The 17,842-nt window shown below is 64.4% G+C and overlaps 1 protein-coding gene across 2 annotated transcripts; it reads right to left on the bottom strand.

Annotated features, from left to right (window-relative positions):
* Nucleotides 1–1,308: 1,308 nt before the first annotated feature.
* Nucleotides 1,309–15,361, bottom strand: SEZ6 (seizure related 6 homolog). 2 transcript variants are annotated; one of them, XM_065647084.1, is made up of 17 exons: nt 15,295–15,361; nt 7,087–7,662; nt 6,881–7,014; nt 5,506–5,698; nt 4,993–5,178; nt 4,755–4,923; nt 4,301–4,467; nt 4,024–4,218; nt 3,604–3,742; nt 3,330–3,526; nt 3,059–3,253; nt 2,784–2,975; nt 2,507–2,704; nt 2,378–2,416; nt 2,146–2,266; nt 1,965–2,067; nt 1,309–1,338 (listed from the first exon to the last, which is right to left on the bottom strand). In XM_065647084.1, the coding sequence occupies exons 1-17, from the start codon at nt 15,359–15,361 to the stop codon at nt 1,309–1,311; spliced, it is 2,901 nt and encodes a 966-aa protein (XP_065503156.1). The 2 variants fall into 2 exon arrangements, with proteins under 2 accessions (XP_065503156.1, XP_065503155.1); XM_065647083.1 differs by having other exon boundaries at nt 1,322–1,354.
* Between the last annotated feature and the right edge of the window lie 2,481 nt (nt 15,362–17,842).

The following is a 17,842-nucleotide window of genomic DNA, read 5'->3' as shown; positions in this document are numbered from 1 at the left end:
CCCTCCGTCGCGCTCGACTGGCTCCGCCCTCTTCCCGCGCAGGCGCGCCAAGGCTCTGCGCAGGCGCGGGAGAGGCGGGGCGAAAGGACGGCGGTGCGCAGGCGCGTGGCTGCCGTCACGTCCCGGGGCGGGGGGAGGAGCGAGGCTGTGGGTGACGTCACGACGCGGGGCGGGGCGGCGGCGCCCGCCCGCCGGCAGGGGGCGCGCGGGGAGTGGCGCGCCGGTGCGGAGGGGGCGGGGTCCTGGTCGTGACGTAATCTCGGTGGAGGCCACGCCTCTTAAAGGGGCACTGCCCTCCCCCGCAGAGTGTGGCGCGAAGAGGCAGCCCGGGGGGGCGGGGGATGCTGTCTGGGGGCGGAGGGTTGGGCGCAGGGGTCAGGGTGGGGGCTCAGGGGTCACTCTGGGGGGGCGTGCAGCCCCGTCCGGGCTGCCCCGCCCGGCTGAGGAAGACGCCACCGCTTCTTCTAAAACACCAGTTTTATTAATGAAACAACCAAAAGATGGGGCGGGCGGGGGGGGGGGCACCCTCTCCAGCCCGGGGGGGCACGGCTGGGGCCGAGGCCGAGGCCACCAGCCCGGGCAGGACGCGGCGGCGGGCACAGCCATGCCCGGTGCCCCCCGTCCCCCCGGGCTGGCAGCCCCGATCCGGCCCTGCTGGGGTGCCGGGACGTGCGGGGGGGTCACAGCGGTGGCGGAGGGGACGCCCCGGGGACGGTGAAGCAAGCCTGGGGGCCGAGGGGACGCAGCATGCTCGGGGCACGGCGGGGGGACACGACCCTGCGTGGCGGTGCTGAGAGACACGGGGGTGCGAGGGGGGGCCAGGCCCCGTGCCGGGGGTGGGCGAGGGGTGGGGGGTGCACCCCCATGGCCACCCCAGCCTCCTGGCCCCCCCCCGGGGTTCTGCAGGGCGTCCCGCTGCCCCCTCCGTGCTGCAGCCCCGGGGAGCCCCGTCCTTACCTGGGGGGTCCCCGCAGCCCCGTTCCCCCTGCCCAGGTCCCTCCTCCACCACGGGGGGCTGGGGGACTGCTGCGCCCCTGTGGGGGCTGGGGGGCTGGATGGGGCCCCCACTGGCTCAGCATCCCAAAGCCTGGGGTGGAGGGTCGGGTGACGGTGGGGCTCGGGCAGACCCCACGGGGATCCGGGTGGGTTGGGGGTGACAGGGGGGGGTGGCCGGTGCCCGGGTCTGTCCCACCGAGCGCTTGGCCTGTGTCTCCTCGGGAGAGGTGTGCCCAGCCCATGCCAGGGGCCGGTGGGCACGGGGGGGCCCAGGAGGGGTGGCTGCAGCGCCCAGCTCCGCGCTGCCCGCGACTAGATGGACACCTCATATTCCCTTGTCTCCTGCAAAGAAAACAGACTGCGAGGGGTTGGACACTCGGCGGTGCAGAGGGGTGCCCGGGACAGGGGCAGGGCGTCTCCCATGTCATAGGGCTTTGAGGGGACACGCTAGATCACGAATGGCCCTGGGGATGCATGTCCCATCCTGTGTGTAGTCCCTGGATGGATGTCCTGTCTAATGCATGGTCCCTGGGATAGATGTCCCAGCTGATGTGTGGTCCCCAGGATGCATGTGCTGCCCTGTGCGTGGTCCCTGCATGACTGTCCCATCTCATGAGTGGTCCCTGGATGGATGTCACATCCTTTTCATGAGCCCTGCGTGGATGTCCCATGCCATGTGTGGTCCCTGGATTGATGTCCACCGTGTGACTGGTCCCTGGGTAGGTGTCCCATCCTCTGCATGGTCCCTGCATTGATGTCCCAGCCCATGTGTGGGTCCCTGGATCAATGTCCCATCCAGTGCAGGGTCCCTGGATGGATGTCCTATCCCATGCATGGTTCCTAGAGCACACATCCCCACCCACGCCTGTCCCACCTCACACACAGCTCCTGGCACACATGGCCCGTACGATGAAGCGTCCCTGGGGTGCCCAGCCCCACTCGGGGGGCTGTGGGGGCCAGTTACTTACTCCTGTCTCATAGGTGGGGTTGTCAAAAGCCGACTCCACGGTGATGTGGTCGTAGGGGTGGGAGCCGGTGAGGGGCAGCTGCAGGGCCGGCTTCCCCTGGAGCCTGCAGGGAGAGGGCAGCTGGGGCAGCCGGGGAGCTGGGGGGACCCCGTGGGGGAACAAGGACCACCCGGCCACTCACTTGGAGAAGTAGAGATAAATGCCCCCGATGAGCAGGGCCACCACCAGCACAGGCAGGAAGACAGCGATGGCAACATTGGTGCCCTCCAGTGCCGTCCCGGAGGGCACGGCCTTGGCCACGGCTGCCCGGGAGAGCAAGGGTTCACCGAGGGGGCACACCACATCGGCTGCACCCCGGGGTGCCCATCCATACCCTGACACCCCAGGCAGCCCTGGCAAAGCATCGCCCTTACCATCCAGGTTGCGGTTGCTGTAAAACTCATCGTAGGAGGCTGGAGGAGGTGGGAAGAAAGAAGCTGGCATCAGCAGCAAGAAGCGGGGTGCCCGGGGCGGGGTGCTGGGGTGGTGGGGGGTCCACTCACCCGCCTTGCAGATGGGGGGTGACCCGCTCCAGCGCGAGGGGTGCCCGGGCAGGCAGTGCAGGCTGCCCTCGCCCAGCAGTGCCCGGCCGGCGGGGCAGGAGAAGCGTAAGGTGGCTCCCGCCGGGTACAACCGCCGCTCGGGGCTCTGCCGCCCGCCCGCCGGCACACCGGGGTTGTGGCAAGGCTCATACGTCTCCGCTGTGGGGCAGGGGCACGGTGGCATCAGCGCGTGTTGCCAGTTCCAGGGACATGCCCAGGGAGGGGGTACCCGACTCACGGATGCACTTGGGGAGACGGTCGCTCCACTTGGGTCCTCCCGCGATGCGATCGTGGCAGGTGAGAGTCCCGGCGCCCGCCAGGATGTAGCCCTTGTCGCAGACGTACTGCACAGTGGCTCCCACTGGGAATTTAGGGCTGGAGACCACCCTGCGGCTGTGCTCGGCATCCCCGGGGTCCCGGCAGGAGGTCACTGCGGGCGGGAGGGACCAGTGGTGACAGTGGCCACCAGAGATGTGCCAAAGGGCAAGGGGGACACTGGTGGGTGCCACTCACCCCTCTCGCAGGAGGGCAGGTCACCACTCCACGTCAGGTCCCAGTGGCACATCAGGAGGTCAGTGCCGGCCAGCTGGAAACCGGGGTAGCAATGGTAGGTGACCACGGTGCCGTGGAGCAGCTCTGGCTGCGAGGACGTCTTCCAGCCATTGGCAATGTCTGGCAGCTCAGGGCAGGTGTCATTACGAGGGACCTCTGTGGGGATAGCGGGGTGAGCGGGGTGGTGGGGACACTGGAGACACCGGAGACACCATCCCAGTATGGGGCTCACCAGAGAAGTGGATGACAAAGCCTTGACGATAGGCGAAGGCACCGGCGCCGGGGTCGGACTGGAACTGGACGGTGACATCGGCACTGGAGGCGTAGAGCTTGAACCGGCCACGGGCGCCCGTGTACTGGCCCAGGATACGCGCTGTCAGGTCGTCCCCGTCGTAGAAAGTCAACACGTCCCCCGTTCCCAGCCGCAGCCTGGGGTGGGGGGGCCATGAGGTGGGGGGGGGGCGTAAACCCCCCGTCCCCCCATCCCTAGTTGTCCCCACACTCACACGCGGACGTCCAGCATGACACGCTTGTCCTCGTCCACATGCAGCCCCCAGATGCAGTCCTGGCCCTTGCCATACGCCTCTGGCCAGTTGGGTGACAGCACCACGCCGGCCGTGTCCGTCAGCTCCCCGCTGCACACCGCTGCGGGCACACACCGGGCTCAGCACCGCCGCGGGGAGAGCAGTCATGGCACCCACCAGCACCCACCACGCCATGTCCAGCATCCATTACAGCCCCCCAGCTCCAGCACCCGCCATCCCTGTTGGCTCTGGCTCCAGCACACATCATGACACGGTGGCTCCAGCATCCATTGCAGCCCATCCCCAGCTCCAGCACCCACAGCAATTCCCAGTTCCAGCGCCCACAGCAACCCCCAGCTCCAGCACCCAGTGAACCTCCATCTCCCCGTCCCCGGTGCCCACCGCGGCATGCCGGCTCGGTCTCATTCCACTGCGGGTCGCTGGGGTCGACGCACTCAATGATGGTGGAGCCCTGCTCCAGCGTGTAGCCGGGGTTGCAGGTGAACTCCACCGTGGTGCCCACGGGGTACCGGGGATCGCTGGCCGTGAAGTTCCCATACTTGACAAAGGGCTCGTAGCAATGTCCCTGCTCAAAGGCTGTGGGCACAGGGTTGAAGGTCTGCAGGGGCCAGGTGGGTGTGGGGGTGCCCAGGTGCCCCGCTATGCCCTGGCCCCGTACCCTCGTAGCGCAGTGCCATGCCTGCGGCGGCCCCGCTGCTGTCGGTGGTGAGCTCCACAAAGAAGTGGCGCCCGGTGCTGAGCAGCCCCTCAATGGGCAGGTACTCCACCTCGTAGGAGTCGTACACCGGCGGTGCCTCCACGTTGTTGCCGTTGCGTATGATGAGCCTGCTGGGGCAGGGCAGGAGCAGAGTGCTGCTGGCCATGGCCGATAGCATCCCTGGGCATGGACAGTAGTGCCCAGCCCTGGCCATGGCCAACAGCACCCATCCTTGGGCCTGGCCAATGATATCTTCCTTGAGCATGGCCAACAGCACTCATCCATGGGCATGGCCAACAGCACTCATCCATGGGCATGGCCACTGACGCCCACCCTTGAACGTGACCTATGCTTGGTGCAGGGCTGCCCAACGCTGCCTCCATCCCCTTGTATCCCCCCTGCCCCAGGGTCAAACCTGTCGTCGTCTTCAGCCAACGAGACCTTCTCGAAGTGGAGGTGCAGGCGGTGGCCAGCGGGCGCCTCCAGCAGCCAGTGGCACGTCAGGTTGTTGCTGTAGTTCCCGGGGAAGCCGGGCGAGATGATGCGTCCCACCGTGGCGTTCCGGACCACCCCGCCGCATGTCGCTGCGGGAGAGGGGCCATCAGCGGCCGGCTGTGCCTCACTTTACTATGTCCCCCAGTGCCGGTACTTACCGAGGCAGAGGGGCTCGCGGGCGCTCCAGAAGGGACGGGTGGCATTGCGGCAGACGAGCCGGCGGGCACCTTGCAGCTGGTAGCCAGCGGCGCAGCGGAACCGGGCATCCCCGCCGGGGTGCAGGCTACTGACCGACACCTCCCCAAACGCCGGCCGTGCCGGGAAGGGGCAGCTCAGCAGGTAGGCTGGGGGCAGGTGGCGGCTGTTAGTTTTGGGGGGAACAGACCCCTTGAGGACCCCAGCCCATCCCTCACCCAGCCCACAGGGAGCGCCTGGGTGCTCCAGGGTTGGGTGACACGGTGCCTACGGCTGCCGGTAATGATGCTAAATGAGCCCGTAATTGCTCACACCAATTAGATCTCCATTAGCATTGCCTTCTTCGCCCGGTCGGTGCCTGTTTAACTCACCAGTGGCACAGATAAACTCCACCGTGCATTGCCAGGCTCTGAATTAGCACCGGAGCCCCTGGGGGGCTGTGAGGGGTCTGTGCCAGCAGTGGAGCTGCCCCGTACCTTGGTAGTGGAAGCAGTAGGAGCCGGGGCTGGGGGGCCGGGGGCTCTGGAAGCGGAGGGTGAGGAGGTTGGCGGGGCTGCGGATGACCTGGCCCCGCAGCAGGAAGGACTCGTTGGCCAGGACGGTGGGCTCCAGCCCCGCCATGCTCTCCACCGTCAGTGTCTCCCCCTCGGCCAGGCTGATGTTGTGGACCTGCCGGGGACAGCCAGGCGTCACTGTCCTGGCATCACCCCGGCACCCGGCTCTGAGCTGCTCCTCGGGCAGCTTGACAGCGCGCTGGGGCTTGTCTGTGCAGGGCAGCACCGTTTGGACACAGGTAAGAGCACCATAAATCATCCTGCGGTGCAAAGAGCAGCTCCGCCAGAGCACCACGGGCCCGTGCCGACAGCCAGGCGTGTGCTCCAGCCCTCCGGAGCAATTTGCTATTAATGATGTTAATTAAGCGGTGCTGTGCGGTGATGAGCGAGGGCTGCTACGTGAGCTGGAGGAGGAGCAGGGGCTGATGGTGGTGCTGCTGCCTCTAGCTCACCGCTGGCATTCAGCAAACCTCGGTGCTGCCCCACAGCAGCTTGAGTGGTTGGGACACACAGCCACGTGTCACCGATGGGAGCTGCACGTGGCCTCGGCACTGCGGGAGCTGCCGCCAGCCTCTGCTCCTGGCAGATCACAGCATCATTGTGGCTGGAAGAGACCCTCAAGGTCATCGAGTCCAACCGTTAACCCACCCCTGGCACTACCCCATGTCCCTGAGAACCTCATCTCCGTATCTGTTCAACTCCTCCAGGGATGGTGACTCCACCACTGCCCTGGGCAGCCTCTTCCAGTGCTTCGCAACCCTTTCCATGAAGAAATTGTTCCCAATATCCAATCTAAACCTCCCCAGGTGCAACGTGAGGCCGTTTCCTCTCATCCTATGGCTTGTTACTTGGGAGAACAACACCCTCTTGCTACAGCCTCCTTTCAGGCAGTTGCAGAGAGCAAGGTGTTCTCCCCTCAGCCTCTTTTTCTCCAGGCTGAATCCCCCGATGCTGATGGGTGCTGGGTTTTCCTGGCTTCGCACCATGGCATTGCACCTGCCGGTGTTGCTTATGCCTTCTCCATCAGTGCTTCGGTAATTAAATCCTGCATTGCTTCTTCAGCGACGGGTGCCAGCCACAGCAGTCAGTGGCCACGGGGCTCCCACCAGCCCATGTGCCCACATCCATGCCCTGAGCTGGCCCTCCTGCTTCAGGGACATGGGGACAAGGGGACAGGGACAAGACTGCCTGTTTGCCGCGCTGTGCATGGCCATACAGCTGCAGTACGGAGCAGGAGACAGGCTATGCTTGCTTGAAGACACTTGTCACCACATCCCACCCGCAGCACCCCACTCACCTTGAGCTCCACGCCGTAGCCAGGGTAGACGGAGACGGTGTAGGTGCAGTCCAGGCTGACGTCGTAGGGGACAGCGGCCGGCTCTGGGGACACCAGCCAGCCCTCGGGACCCGCCAGTGTCCGGTTGCAGGGGGCTGGTGACAGAGGAGACCCCAGCTCAGCCCCAGTTCACCCCAACTCCCCCCAGCTCCCTCCCCAGCACTCACCCAGTCCCTGCAGCGTGGTGACAGTGGTGGTGGTGATGGTGGAGGTGGTGGTGGTCCCCTCCTCATCCCCGGGGGCCACAGTGGCCCCAGTGTGGGGTCCCAGGGATGTGCCAGGGGTGGTGGGTGCCTGGCTGGGGGACACAGGGACCGACTCTGGCACCCCGAGCGGGGACCATGAGGGATTGGCAGCCGGCACGACCCCCCATGCCTCTCCCCATGGCCCTGGGCGTCCTGCCGGTGTGGTCAGTGGGTCGGTGGGGAAGGCGGCCCTGGGCAGGGCAGGGGTGCGCGGGGGGGGCTCGGGGGCCGGGGGGCCGGGGTCTGGCTGGAGAGCATCAGCAGGCAGGAGGGGACCAGGGTCACCAGGCAGGAACGGCGCCTGGCCCAGGTAGTCCTTCTTCAGGAAGGCTTCGTGCAGCAGGTCCTCCAACAGCGGGTGGTGGTTGAGGAGCTTCAGCGTGGGTGCCGTGCTGACAAAACGAGCCTCTGCCTCCCGTTCTGCCGGTGTGGGCAGCGCTGTGGGCTCCCCTTCAGCCTCAGCGCTCTCCCCGGCTTTCCTCGCCAGCCCGTTGAAGCCTGGGGAGAGGAGAGAATGTGGGGTACTGGGGCCCCTTGGACTGATGCTGCATCATAGAGGGATGCTACACTGAAGACCAGTGCTTCATTCTGGACCAGTGATGCACCATGGATTGATGCTGCAGCATGGACTGATGTGGCACTGGGGACAGATGTGACACCTGGGACCAAGGCTGCAACAAGGACCAGCCCTTGGACGTGGACTGGGATAGACGCAGCACCAGGGACTGATGCTGCACCAGGTAGTAATATTGGTGCAGTGCCACAAACCAGTGCTGCACTGGAGAGTGATACTGGTGCAGCACCACAGACCACTGCTGCACTGGAGAGTGATACTGGCACAATACAACAGACCAGCACTACCCCACAAACTAACACTTCCCTGCAGGCAATTAAGCCCTGGCTAATTAACACATGGCTGCAGGCTGTACCATGTTAACGAGTTCCCACCCCTCCCATGAGCCAGCCCTGGTGGGGACAGTGTTGGGGTTGAGTGTCCCTGGTCACAGCTTGTCCCTTTCCACAGCGGTGACCATCGTGTGCCGAGGGTTCCCCAGGACCCCGCATCCCCACGGTGGGGACACACAGATGGTCACTGTGGCTGCCATGACCGGCTGCACCAGGGATGCCACTGGAGACTGGGACCCTGCTCCAGGCCACCAGTGCAACGAGTCTGTGAGAGCCCAGCTTGTCTCCATCTACCCGCCAGCCAGTGTCAACCTGCTGGGGACCCCCCTTCTCACCTCCCCGCCACGGGGACCCCCCCATCACAGCTCTCCCCATGCGTTAGCCCCTGAGCTATGCAAATCCTAGACCACATGAGAAAAGGATTTCATCAGCCCTAACGAGCCACCCAGCACCTCTCCCTGCTGGATCAGTCCCACACCATCCTCTCTCCCAGGGTGCGCGCAGCCCCCCAGCCCCACCGTGCCACGGCCAGGGGATGCCACGGCAGCACCGGTGTCCCTCCATGCGCCTGGTGCGGGTGTGGGGCCGTGATAGCACGTGGGCACATCTCGCTGCCGTGCACAGGCACTGATGACACGATACTGCCAATTAACGGGTAATTATACCAATCCGTAGCAGGGCAGGGCCCTGCGAAGATTAATTACTCTGCGACTGCCACTTTTAAGGGACTATTAACAGACATTAGCTTGGGTGAGCAGTGTGGGGGAAGCCACTGGGTGCTGGCGGGTGTCCCCACCACCCACTCTGTGTCCCCACTGCCTTGGGACAGTGACAATGCCCTGGGCACGGTGAGTACCCAACCACACCGGCTCCAAAAGGTTCACTTGCCCCCCAGCAAGGCCAGAATTATTTTTTAATAGGATCCATTTATTAGAACATAAAAGTTAATGAGTTTATACTGAAGGGCGCCAAAATCTCTTTTAGGCTCTAATAGCAGATTAGTGCTTGGGGCTGGGCCCTAGGCTGCTCACAAGCCACCATAGCCACTCTGTGCAGCGATGGCTGGGGCAGAGACACTCACCCCAGCTCCCTGCACCCCCCCGCCCACGGTCTCAGCTGCCCGGGGTGCTGGGGAGCGCAGTGGTCCCCATTGGGGCTGCTGGTGAGACTGGATCCCATGGCAAGGCTCTTACAGCTGATGCCATCCAGGTGCTGTGGCACCCTTGGCTGGCTGAGTACCATGGGATGCTCCTGGCGGTAGGGAATGCTCTGGGTACCACGGGATGCTCCGGGTACCACAGGATACTCCTGGGCCTGGGGGATGCTCAGGCCTGGGGGATGCTCAGGCCTGGAATGCTCTTGGCCCTTGGGGGATGCAGGATGCTCAGGGCACCATGGGAAGGCAGCAGGTGCCCAGATGTTGCCACCTGTGCCCAGATGTTACCACCCACGCCCCCTCAAGCACTACAGGATTAGAGCTTCCACCTCCACAGATGTCTCTAAGCAGCTTATCTCCAGTGACCGTGCCACAGCTGTGTCCCTCCCGTGTCCCCAGGGTGACCAGGAGCTAGTGACACAGGACCCTGCTACCCAGCACCCACCCCTCTGGGCCCTGGCACCCAGCAGGGACCCCTGCCAGGGGTCAGGGCAGGCACAAAGGGACCACCAAGTCCCCACCAGCCAGGTGCTCGCTGGGGACCCTCTGCATGCATGGCACGTGCCCACTGCTGCAGCCGGACCTGGGCCATAATCCCTCGCATCAGCTTTGCTGGGCGGGAGTCTATTAACGGCAGCCGGGAGCTGGGGAGACGCCAGAGACTAATCCGACTGCGGCGGGTGGCCGCCCCCCCAGTGGGAATCGATGCTGCCTGCTGTCACAAATAAATAAATAAGGCAACACGTGGCCTCCCGGGGAACACGGATCGATGCTGCCCGACGAGAAAGCAAAAACACAGCGCCTGGCTCCACGGAGGGGACAGCGCGTGGCCCTTGGCTGCCCCAGGAGCGTCACAGCCCCATGGTGCTCAGTGCCTCAGTTTCCCCATCTGTAAAAGGGGGCAGGCAGGGGGTGGGGGCAGCTGAGTCCCTGGTCTCTTGCCCAGCACAGGGGGAGGGCAGGGGCTGGGCTCACAGGACTCCAGGTTTATTTTCCAATTTAAAATCCAATCTGGCTTTGCCCCCGCGGCTGGGGCCAGCAGCCGTGATGAATGAGCTGTCAGGCAGCCGGCGCCGTGCTCCCCCTCCATGGCCTCCGTTGTCCCCAGACCCCCTCAAGCCACCCCAGCCCCCTCGGCTGGCACAGGACGGGGGACGTGCCTGCTTGATGCCAGATCCCCATCTCTGTCACCTGCCCTGTGGTCCTAGGGAGGGGGATCCCTGGCAGGGAGGGGGGCACCCACTGGCTGGGGGCGCCCTGTGGGCAGGAGCAGGCAGGGAACGAGGGTGGGTGGGCTGGTGTAGGCAGCATGAGAGTACAGGCAGCATCAGGGTGCAGGCAGGGATGAGTGGGTGGTGTAAGGGTGCAGGCAGGAGTGGGTGGGTGAGCAGGTGCACACAGACAGTGTGAGGGTGCAGGCAGGGGCAGGCAGGTGCAGGCAGGGGCAGGCGGGTGCAGGCAGGGGCAGGCGGGTGCAGGCAGGGGCAGGCGGGTGCAGGCAGGGCTGTGCAGCCCCGCTCCCCATGCCACCTATCCGACACCACCTCCATACAGCCAAACCACCGGCACCTGGCGTGGCAAGCTGGGCACCCCACTGGCACCAGTGGGCACCCAACTGGCACCTACGCTGGCACCCACGTCCTACCAGCCCGTGGCCTCCTCCCCACCGTGGCCAGTGAACCCAGAAACTCATGGCCAAACAGGGCAGGACCCAAGGGGCTGCCCTGGTGCCACCACCAGCAAGCACAGCCACCAGCTCCAGCGGCTGCCAGAGGAACTCGACTTTAATATTCATGGCGGCACTGGCGGGGAAGCGTTTGACCTTGTATGTTTTGCGATTCTCCTTGAATTGAACAGTCATTTACCCGCTGACACATGTCACATGTCGCTGCAACCGGTTCCCTGGAGCATCGTGGCGGTGGCGGCCAAGCGCCGGCTGCCATACTGAACACCGAGCCCCCGGCGTCACCCGCACCGGGTGGGCGCCAGGGCAGAGCCTGGGGGGCACCAGGGTGCCCATCCCCAGGGATTTCCTCCCTCCCCAGCCAGTGGGTGCCAGCAGTGCCCCCATCCCCTCCTCGCCACCCACAGCCCGTGTCGTCCTGCTTCCCCGGCTCTCCCTGCGGAGCTAATGTGTTTGTACAGCAATTTCCCTGAACGGCAGTGGTGAGGAACGGCATGTCTGCTGCTATTTCGGACTTGAGCGCTGGAACCAGGCAGTGCCATGTCCACCCTCCCCATGCCAGCAGCACCAAATCAGTCACCCCAGCTCTGTGATGGAGCCCCCATCACTGGGCAGCACCCACCCTTTGCCACCCTGGGGTGCCCATGGCATGGGTGCCAGCCCCCACGGGGCTCTGTGCCAACTCAGGGCTCCCCACGACCCAGTGTTATTCCCTGCCCTGGGATAACCAGGGTGGCAGAGGGGGCACCCAGTCCGTGGGGCGCCCCTGGGTACTGGGGGGGTGCCAGCCTGGCACAGGATGCAGGCAGGGAGAGCAGAGCTGCATTGCCCTCCTGGTTCCTCTTCCCTCCGCCCACCGCCAGCGACATTAATTAAAATCCAGTTGCGGGAGGTGAGTGAGACCTCATCGGGCTCTGCGTTGGGCTGCTCAGCTATGTTATTGTCCCCACAGACGCTGTTCCCTCACAGCGGGCGGGAAGCGTGGAACATCGCCTGGTGCTCCTGCCACAGATGGCTGCCCCCAGTGCCCCCTTTTGGCCCCCTGGGAATTCAGCACAAGCATCCCCCTGCAGCAGACCCCCTGCCCTGCCTCCTCACTGCTCTCTGTGTAGGATGAACCATCCAGTTCTGGAAGCCACCAAAGGCTGATGCTACAGCCACATCCCCCCACCGGAGCCCACCCTGCCCCAGCACAGCCCCTGTGCATCGCCCAGCACCGGCTGATCTGGCATTTCAAGCACCTCTCTCAATTTTTCACATGGTCACTGTGGCGCTCTCGCAGCTGATTAATATTTGATCCCTTCAGCACAGCTCGTTACTGCATTTAAATTATAACTGTAATAACCCCCGCCGGCACGGCGAGCATGCAGGCTGGCTCCTGCTGCCTCTCCCGCAGGCGAGGGATCGAGCACGTCGCCAGCCCTGGCCAACAGGGCCCTCCAATGCAGGACATGGCAAGTGGTGCCAGATCTCGGCACGAGGCACACCGGCAGGGAACCAGGCAGATGGAGACATCCCCAGCTGCCTCGACGGGTCCAGGCAGCCCCTTCACCCGCTCAAAGATGCCCGTGGTGGGAGAGGTGACGGTCGCCCAGCTGGCCCCATCCCCCTGCAGCCGGAGGAAGGGATGGATGCTGCTGCTCTGGAGCTGCTGCCTGCAACTGGAAGGAATCCATTACCTCCCTGGTTATAGGCAGCTTTCAGAGGCAATCTTTCAATTGTGCGCATTTAAAGAATTGATTGGAGGTGAAATTATCCTCTCCCGCCGGAGCCGGCGGAGACACAACTTCACTGGCCTCCCCCAGGGGCTGCCTGTGCTCGTGGGGGGGGCTCGGCAGCCTGGGGTCAGCCTCGGTCCTCACCCCGGCACGGGCTCCAAACTGGGTGACACAGCCCTGGCAAGGCCCGTGCCAGTCTGGGGGTCCCACCGGTGGCACAGGGGTGGGTCCCCCCACTGCTCCACACTGGATCTGGGGGTGCCCTTGCTGTGCCCTTGCCCAGGCACCTCTGCACCCCATTCCCCCCACGATCCCCTTGCCCTGCCTGGCACAGCACTGCGTGCCAAATCTGTCCCCACTGGTACTAACCCACAGCCAGCCCTGCAGTGACGAGGGTCCCAGGGGACGTGGGAGGCAGCTGGCCCAGCCCACACCCCATGTCCCCATGGGGCAGTCCTGCCCTCCGGCTTAAGAGCATTATCCAGATAATCCTGGCCTGACGGCACAGCAGCATGGAGGTGATGAACTCCTCCGAGGCACACAGAGGACGAGCACACATGCTATTAATTACTGTAGCAGACGCCTGTTTCCTTCCCTGTCCCCCTCCTCACACCGAGACCCCAACCAGCACTTGCATCCCCAGGGACATCATGTCCCCCAGATGCATCGTCCCTGTGGACACTGTGCATCAGTACAGCACAGCTCATGCGGGCACAGACAGATCCTGTGCCCCTACCATGACTCACGCTGCTTTCCATTACCCCAGGCTGCCAGGACCCCAAATTACAAGGAGCTCCCTTGAGCATGGTGAAGATGACCTCACAAAAAGCCAGGCCTGCCACAGCTTTGGAGAGTGGGGGAAAGGGGACATGGTGGGCCAGGATGGATGGAGCTGTGCCCAACACCGTGCCCCCCAGTTGCACCAGCACCAGGGGGCCCAGACCCCACTTTCTGCTGGGGCAAGCCCCCATGGGCACTGGGGATGGAGCTGCTCCACGCTGGGACAGGCCTGCAGGTCACCACACAGGGTGACAGAGAGACATAAGATCAGACTGTATTGCCACCACGCAGGGGGAGCATCTCTAATCCCCCTGGCCTGGGTGGGGGGTCTGAGATACCCCATGTCCCCCAGCCCCACGTCCAATCCCCACCACTCACTAGCCCATCAATGCCAAGTCAAGGCCATGGTGACACCAAGCATGACAATGCTGCACAGAAATCAGGGTGCCAGGCTGGGAGACCTGCCTGATGTGAGATGGTGAGAGGGTGGGGGAGCCCCCATGTGCAGCTCCCAGCACTGGCAGCACATTGGGGGGCACAGTCTGGACAGGACCCCACGGCTCCCAGCCCTGGGAAGAGCTCAGCGCCTCCCAGGGCATCCCTACCTCTAACACTCTGGGAAATACACATGCAGAGTTTAATTAACTTTATTGATATTCAGAAATTAGGGGACTGACTAGAGGTAATTGCTCATTAGAAATCATTAAACTGACATGGTAAGCATCAGCCTTCCTCAGGGGAAGACTGCCCTGCCCAGGGCCCTGTTCCCAGGGCAGAACCAGAGACACAGACAGCCCCCCCTCCATCTTCGCTGCCCCCCGGCAGGGCAGTACATGGGGGTGCCGTGGCTTTGCCCCACTTGCTGCCCTGCAGAGGGTCCCACATACACCCCCCCAAGCAAGAGGGCCATGGCAGCAGCCATGGGGGACAGATTGAGAAGGGAATAGCAGTGGGCGCAGGGCCACAGTGCCCTTCCCCGGCTGAGCTTGGCTGCCAGATGGGGAGTTTATGTAACTCCCCGCACGGCTGCTGCCTGCAGCTCGGCAGAGCAGTGCCGCCTGCCTGCACCCCGCTGCCTGCACCCCGCTGGGGACAGCAGGGCCAGACCCTCACCCACTCCTCCCTCTGTGCACACTGCCCACCACCAGCATGGCCACGCTGGATCAGGACACCCCAGGCTGCAGCGGGTCCCCAATCCTGTTTTTTTGGGGCAGTGGAGCCGCAAGGCTGCGGGGCTGCTTGTGCCCCAGGGGTGGCAGAGCCAAGGAACCGAGCCGGGTGTTGGCCGCTCTCCTTGGGAAAGACCAACACCCGCGATTCTTGCATCTCCCTTACGCCTTCCCCAGAGCCGGAGGGGTCACTCCAGCCGAGGTGGGGGTTTAGAGAAGCCCCGGGCCCCAACACCCCCCAAGCCCCATCAACGGGGACCGTACAGAGCCCACTGCTGGGCACGGCCGGCCGGAGGTGTCTCAAAGAGCTCGGGAGCCGGGGGAGCGGGTCACGCCGGGCGGTGCCGTGTCTGCCCAGGCCCCGGTGCAGCGGTGCCCGCCCCCCCCCAGGCCGATAATACCGGCAGAGGGGCTGTCGCTGGAGCCCGCCGGGGGCGGCGTTGCACCAGCCCGGCTGCAAACGGCTCTGCGCGCTCCCGGCGCCTCCCGCTCCCGGCGCCACCGGGGTGTGTGGGGGGGACGGACAACGCGGGCGGGGGGGGCGGAATTCTCGCTTCACCGAAGGAAGCGCCCCCGCCGCACCGAGGGCAAGCGCAAGTTGTCAAAGTTTAGCGGCGACAGAGCGCGGCTGGGGACACCGTAACCGGGGGTGGTTGGTGTGATGGGGAGGGGGGTGACCTGGATGGGAGGGAGGTTACCGGGGGGGTCGGTGCTTACCGTCGGCCGGTGCGCGGAGCAGCGCGGCGAGGAGCGGCAGGAGCAGGGCGGGCGGCGGCGAGCCCATGGCCGGCGGCGGTCAGCACCGCGGACAGCTCCGCGCTGCGGGCACGGCCGCGCCGTAACGCTCCGAGCGCTGCGCCCGCCAATCCCGGGCCGGGGGGGGCTCACCGCCTCCCCCCCCCGCACCGTGCCGTAATGCTTCGAGTGCGGCGCCTGCCAATCCCGGGCCATAGGGGGGCGTGCGTCCCCACCCCCCCACACCGTAATGCTCCGAGAGCGGCGCCCGCCAATCCTGCAGACTGGGAAGGGGGGCTCCTCCCTGCCGCCCCCCCCCGCCCTCCTCGCCGTAACTCTCCGAGTGCGGCGCCTACGAATGCCGGGAGGTGAAGGCTGGGGGAGGGGGATCTCCTCCGTCCCCAAATACCGGCGACCACCCGGGCTGGGAAAGCCACCGTGAGCCTCGGGAAAAGCCCTCGGTGCCCACTCCATCATATCCTGCTTCCCCCCATTGCCAGTCACCCGTGCTGAACCCTCCAGGATGCCCAGCCACATGCAGACCCCAGCCTCAGGAATCCCCCATCTGCTCCTCCCCATCCCTAAATAGCCTAAGTTGGGGCTGGGCTCATCATCCCCCAAGCAGGGAAACGTGGAGCCAGGGCAGCCCTCGCAGCTGGGCTCAGAGCAAAGCGAGGGGGCCTGTATTCCCTATGTCGAGGGGCTGAAATTCCCCCTCCAGCCCCCCAGCTCGGGGTGCCGCTCCCCTGGGATGGGCGGGGGGCAGCCAGCCCTGCAGCAGGCAGATGGCGTTGGCACCAGCACTGTGCAGCTCTGCGCTGGCTGCCGGGCGGCTCTTGCGTATGTTAAAAATAAAAAATAAAAAAAACCCCAACAAACCCGCTCTTTGTTTAATAACCCCCTCCCCATCTCCACGAAAGCCCAGATGGCTTCGCCTCTCTGCGCTGACACTGTGCGCAGCACCGTTCCCCCGCAGCCTGGCCAGCCCCGGCTGCAAATGTGGCCCACGCAACCAGCACTGGGTGGGTTTGTATTTTTAATCCCAGGCCCTGCTTTGCTGACATGCACTGCTTCTGCAACAGAGAATGGCAAACCGTGGACTGCATGGCTCGGCACAGAGGAAAGAGCGGCGGCCAGCGCCACAGCAGGGGCTGTGACCCCATGGCTGCGGTGGGAATGGGGCACACAGCGATGCTGTGGGTCTTCTCATCCCGGGGGGGCTGCAGAGCGAGGGGAGGGCGGGCAGCCGGCACTCCCGCAAAGCACTTCCAGTGTTAAACCCCAAACTTTGATCTGCCAGTGGCTCCATCAATGTTTAATGCACCAAAGCCCTGGTAGGGCTCGGAAGATGGGCATTTTGAGGCCAAATTGGAGTTTCTAATATTATGATATTCAAATAATTTTAATTCACTTGACGCTTCCCCAGGCACGTACCTGGACTGCTAATGAGGGGCTGCCTTTGGTGGCTGTTGGTTTTGACACAAAGCAAACAAACCCTTTGCAGATGCCTTCAAAGCGTTGGAGATGGTGAGAGCTGGGAGGTAAATGGGGGCAAGCGCAGCCGGAGCCAGCACAGGGTGGCCAGGGGGGAGAACTCCTTACGCTCCCTGCAGCCACACGGCTCCCCAGGGAGAAACGCTGCTCCTTAATTGTTTGTTAAGTGCTGGCTGCACTCACTGGAGGATGAGGATGGGACAGCCTGGCCTGCAGTGCTGGCGGGGATGATGATGGGGGAACTGCAGCTGCCATCCCAGTGTGCAGCAGGTGCAATGGGTGCAGGGGGTGCAGTGGGTGCAGGGGATGCAGCGAGTGCAATGGATGCAATGGGTGCAATGCGTGCAGTGGATGCAATGGGTGCAGGGGGTGTAGCGGGTGCAGGGGGTGCAGAGGCCGGCAGGCAGCAAGCCGCTGCTGAGCCCAGCCTGGCCTTGGCCAAAGCTCCTCATTCCCAGTTTCTCCAGCCCCACATGGATCTGGGCTTGGGGGGCTCCCACAGCCTGTGCCAGGCTGTTCCCCAAACCCCAACACCAGCCCCGAGCGTTCCCATCCATCCCCCAAGCCCACACAGGGAATATTTCATTTTTCCCATGCTCTTGGCGCAGCTCTCCTGACCTGCACCGGCTGCTTCAGGAAACTGATTCCCTCCTGCCATGAGTGTTGCCTCTGGTTCACCTAAACCCAGCTCAAGAGGATGAGGGCAGGGATGGAGGAGACCGGGCACAGTGCTGGGGGCAGCCCCCAAAACTTCATCCCGAGGCAAGATGAGCCCATGCAGCTGCTTTGCGGGGTCTGGGAGTCCAGATGTCCCCAATGCCTGGGATCAGCCCTGGTTGGGGGTCATCTGTGCAGTGAGAATGATGGGTTCTGCCGAGCCCTGGGGACACCGGCTGGGGCACGGCTGTCCCCTCCAGCACTGGTGACCGTCCCTGCACGCCACCGATGGCCTCCGTGGCTTCGTAGCAGCACAAGTGAGGCTTTTCCAGCCCGATCTATTAACACGCCGTTAGTGGGAGAGGAGTTCATTTTTGCT

The sequence above is a fragment of the Caloenas nicobarica genome, chromosome 17 (genome assembly GCF_036013445.1).
Source record: "Caloenas nicobarica isolate bCalNic1 chromosome 17, bCalNic1.hap1, whole genome shotgun sequence".
Lineage (NCBI taxonomy): Eukaryota > Metazoa > Chordata > Aves > Columbiformes > Columbidae > Caloenas > Caloenas nicobarica.
The sequence above is the reverse complement of the archived record's forward strand: the minus strand, read 5'-3'. Positions and strand labels throughout refer to the sequence as shown.